Below are 5,046 nucleotides of genomic sequence, written 5' to 3' on the forward strand. Positions count from 1 at the left end.
AAAGGTTGTTCGTCACAACCGTGTTAAGTAAATTCTTGGCATAAGTTTCATACAATTCATAGTTACAAGTGTTTCGTCAATGCTTATGATTTTCATAGAACTTAATGATTCTTACTTGTATCTCTATTATGCAATTCATGTAGGGAACTTGTGGGGAATGCTTTGGGTTGTTGTATGCAATCATCCAATTCAATGAAATTAGGAAAATCTGAGGATTAATTTAAGCGTACCTAATTAATCTGGGGTGTTAAGGTTCATGGTTTATTGAAAAGCAACTGAAAATCATTTTGTATGCAAGTGTGACATGTGTGGAGAAGAACCTCCTAGCTAGCCTTCCATCCATTCAATTTAACCAAATTCGTCTAAAAATCTGTTTAGTTTACAACTTGTTTGTTTTGTTTTCAAATTCGTCAAAATCAATCCCCCCCCTTTACTTTGTTGAGTCATATTAGTTAGAAAGTGATTTTGTTTGTGTTTTTAAGTGTTTTGAACCAAGTTACAGCCTATTTTCGTCCAAATTCTTTATTAGTGGCAGATTTGAGTCTTTTAGCTTGTTTTGAGCTGTTTTGAGTCTTTTGAGTTGTTTTAGTGTTTTATAGTTTAGTTTTGCATTCTTTGAGTCTAGTTTAGTGTTTTAAACTTTGTTTTACGTTTTTGAGTCAGTTTCAAGTGTTTTAGAAATCCCTCCTAATCCCCGGCCTAGAACGATCCCTACTTACATTCTTTACTACAATTGATAAAAAGAGGGTTTAATTTGTGTTCTTATATATTTTGCATCACATTCATCCAGACAACTAAGTTTCCCACATTCCTACCTAATCACGTGTTTAATTGAATCAGTCACATGTATTAAGAAACATGATTTAATTAACTCATATATGAGGACAATATCAATAAGATTATCCATAAGTAAAACATACACCAAACTTGAATTCAAGATGATAGAAAAATGTTCACAAAGTAAATCAAAGTTACTAGGGTGGATTCGGCCAACAAGGCCATCCATGTCAAAATTCTACTCTTCCAAGGATGTTTGGTGGAGCAAACTTAGTCTCACATATTGACTAGTACTCCTTAACAACATTGGTAGGGGCACAAACAGGTGCATAACCAATGATCTATTCCATCAAGACGGAAGTAGTTTCTGCAAGGTTTGCAAGGTTGAGGTTTGGAAATATTATCCCATATTCTTGAAGTTTTAGGTCTTAGGTGCCAAGGATCATGCTCCGAGCATGATGCCACACCTTGGCAGGCCCTAATTCTACCATATGTTTGTGGTAGTAATCAGATCCGAGAATTTGGTAAACTTCCGCTTTCTACACTTGTTGCTTCAGGAGCGAGTTAGAAACAAGGAAGGACGAGAAAAGTATTCTTGAGTCAAAATTTGATGGATTTATAAACTTCAGAATTGTACTCATTCATGGACGTAATCATGGTGTGCTTCAGGCAATGTCTTTCATGATTAGACAATCTGTATGAGCGAGCCAAAGAGCCATGGAATCCTCGTTCGGGAGGTATTTCCATTTGTAATGCTTGAGGCTTAAGTTTTTGAATGAAGATCATGGCGGAGGCTTATTCAGCTCTTCCTTGCCATTGTTGGCTTCAACAGTTTCTCAACTTCTTAATAGTCACGTGGAGATTCACGTCTTGTACCCCACATAAAGTGGTTTCTAATAGAAACGTCCAAATCAGGAAAATCAAACTTATGATGGTTCGACAATCCACTGAATTGGATGGAACAAGATTGTGATTAATGCTATGGGAATGAATCATCCATAAGCATCAAAGTTAGAATATTTGAGTTCTAAGACATGGTTTTCATGAAACAACTTCAAGTTTTCATGGGTGTATTGTTTTATGAAAACTTTGGGTTTCAAAGGCACTAAATTTGAAACTACAGGTTCAATTTAGTTTATGAACGTTTAGTTCATAAAAGAGAGGTTCCTTCAAGAACACATAATGCAATATGTTGATTTAAGTCTAGTGGATTTGAGGTTCTTCGAGAACTCAAGTGTGAGAGCTTCATTACTTCGAAAGCATGTCATGGTTCAAAGTATAAAAATAAATTATTGAATCGTTAATGTCCAAAAGTGATTTCAGTTCAATAATTTTGGATTCATTATCATATTAATGGACTGCATGTCATTTTTAATTAATTCAATAAATCGAGCCATACAGGGTTGATTGTATAAAAGTTGCAGGTCGTTGAGGACACGGCAGCAAGGCAGACCAAATGGCTGCTGGTGGGCTTGGGTCATGGCTTCAAAGCAGCCCAGAAGGTTTCATATGGCAGTAAACCGAGAGAGAGCAGCCCATCAAAAAATTTAATGGCTGCTGTCCAAACTCCATAGCCCAGTAGTTCCAGGCTGCGGGTTGGGTTGTGTGAAGTTGCTGCAGGTAATAGGGAAGTGGGCCGAGGGCTGCATGTCTGTCATATGAGAAAAGGCAAGCGCAAGGCTTTGGTTTCATGCACTGAAAAGCCCAAAAAGGAGCTGCAGTTAGTGATAGTGCAGCTTAGCTCAAATGGAGCAGCTTCAAGCCGGTACTCAACTATATTTTCCCCCTTTTTTTTTCTTTTTTTTTCGACATCTAGGGTTTGAAAAACCCTAATTGCTTCTAACTTATTTTATATACATTGACTCACAAATTCCACATAGCAATTTAATTGCGTAATGCATGAAACAAATATATATATTGACAAATATATGAACATATACAATATATATCGGAAGGAAAATATAAACATAGGGGGTTCATGCATCATGGGGAATGTTTTCATGCTTCAAGCTCGTTTCAAATATCTTACTTTATTTTAAGCGTACCTGATTGGTAAAAAATAAAAAGAGCCTTTGAATTTGTAAAAGATCATTCTCAGAAAGTCGGAATTGCATCTCCAATGCGTTGTATCACGTTCAACACAAAAAAATTAAATTGAATGAATAGCATGTAGATCAATTCAATAAAATAATAAATTAATCATAAAAAGAATTATTAAACCGTAATACTCCCCTAATTGAAAAATAAACTTTCTTTATTGCAGCGTTAAGAGCGTGCTGATAACGTATTGTAGGCATAATTTATTAAACGATTATGGAGGTCAGAGAGAGGGAAGATGCGGCATTAGTAGAGAGAAAGAGAGAGATGTGTAATTGTGTGTGTGTTCTATTTCATCCTATTGTGCCTTTATTTATAGTAGTAGGGAAGGTTAATTTCTTACCCTTTTCGGATTACAACTTTAATAGGCAATCTACTTCTAATAGGAATATAAGAGATATTTCAAGGTATACTAGGAATCCTAGTCTAGGATTTACACAATCACATTCTTAATTTAATAGAACTGCAACAGAAACGATTTTATCGACATATCAAATATAGTTAACTATTTCTTTGCTACCTCCGTTGCACATGGTCTAATGTAATCTAAACATTTTCTTTTATATTCTCTAGCTAGGGTTTGAGTGGTGGGTCATTCCCACCATGTGCTTCCATGTGCCGTGTCTTTCTCTCAAAGCCCCACATCTCCTGTCCATTCACCACATAAATTAGGGGGTTTCTGCGTGTTCTTCTCCTTCTCAATCCTCTCTCTCTCCATCGATCTCTCCCTCAGGCCTCTCCTCTCTCTCTCTCAAACTTTCTTGGATCTGTAGCAGAACTGCATCACTCTGCAAAACTTGTCTGTCTTATTCATATATACCTCCCATGATTTTCTCTCCTATCCCAATTCAATAAAAGAGAAATCTAGCATACATTTTTTTTCTTTTTCATAACCGAGGTATTTATGTCTCTATATGTACTCGAAACGTATATTATTCTTACAAAAACCTAATTCCCTTTTTTTTTTCTTGCAAAACAAAAATCTAATTCTTGATTCCGTACGTTTTTGCAGAATGCGTAATTTCAGTTCTTGTTGTATCAAACGAGAATTCCTGAAGAAATGGATAAAGGGTCTTCAAGTATGCAATAGCAGCAGCACCTCTTCGAAGAAAAAGATGACCAACTTAGACAGAAAGAAGGCTATCAAGTTGTCAGCAGATATAGCCATGGCTTCAACAAGAAATGGAACTACAAGTTGGAGCCGCGCCGTCATAGCCAATGCTACTGACAAGAACGACGGCAATAACAGAATCGTGGTCGAGCGTATACTGGGTGGTGGTGCTGCTGCTGCTGCTGCTGGTTGTCCTCGTTGTCATCCTGAGCACTGTGAGATTAAGAAAGCTTCAAGATCAGTGTCGTCCGTGGTGCACAAGAAGATCTTGAAAAAGAGCCGGAGGGTACGTAGTACTAATGTGTTGAGGAGGAAACGTGCAAAAACCCATCCGATTACAAAGAGATTGGTCCGGAAGAAAACACAAGTGCTCAAGAGTCTTGTTCCTGGAGGACAATCCATGGATGAGCTCAGGTTGAGGTAATGCGGTGTCTTGCCACCACCGCCGAGTTAATAAATGGTACATAAGAATAATATCGATGGTAGTAAATTAATTAATTATCCGCTCCATCTTATTAATTATTAATTATGCTTTTCAAAATTTCTATTTCTTTTCCTTATTTTTCCCTTTTTTAAATAGTAGTACTAGTTATTTCGATATATGGCTGTAACCGTAAGGTGCGCAATATTGTACAGATCGAGAATACATTTCAGTACATCAAAGGAAGGAGTTTCAATGTTTAATAATTTGTCAGCTATATCGATTCATCTGCACAAGATTTTTGTTGGACTAGCTAAATAATACTCAGTTCCATTTTAATTTTCTCAATTGATCGAGTTTTATGTATGCGGAAGGTGCTTTTATATGTGTGTGTAACAGTGTAAGTGTTTGATGGGAAGTATATGTAGACAACATGGTTGTCAAGAGCAAGGAAAAGAAAGGTCACATAGTCCACCTCCAGGAAATGTTTGACTTGCTCCGAAAATAACATGAAGCTAAATCCCAAAAAAAATCACCTTTATAGTAACATCAGGCAAATTCTTAGGATACTTGGTCACCAATCCCGATCAAATCAAGGCCATCATGAAAATGAGATTGCCGAGAACCATAAAAGAGTTAT

General features: G+C 36.7%; 1 protein-coding gene across 1 annotated transcript; it reads left to right on the forward strand.

Annotated features, from left to right (window-relative positions):
* The first annotated feature begins 3,552 nt into the window (after window positions 1-3,552).
* LOC126597012 (transcription factor IBH1-like 1) lies at window positions 3,553-4,672 on the forward strand. The gene is made up of 2 exons (XM_050263763.1): window positions 3,553-3,772; window positions 3,887-4,672. The coding sequence occupies exon 2, from the start codon at window positions 3,888-3,890 to the stop codon at window positions 4,407-4,409; it is 522 nt and encodes a 173-aa protein (XP_050119720.1). The 5' UTR covers window positions 3,553-3,772; window position 3,887; the 3' UTR covers window positions 4,410-4,672.
* Window positions 4,673-5,046: the final 374 nt, after the last annotated feature.

Source organism: Malus sylvestris, chromosome 13 (assembly GCF_916048215.2).
Source record: "Malus sylvestris chromosome 13, drMalSylv7.2, whole genome shotgun sequence".
Lineage (NCBI taxonomy): Eukaryota > Viridiplantae > Streptophyta > Magnoliopsida > Rosales > Rosaceae > Malus > Malus sylvestris.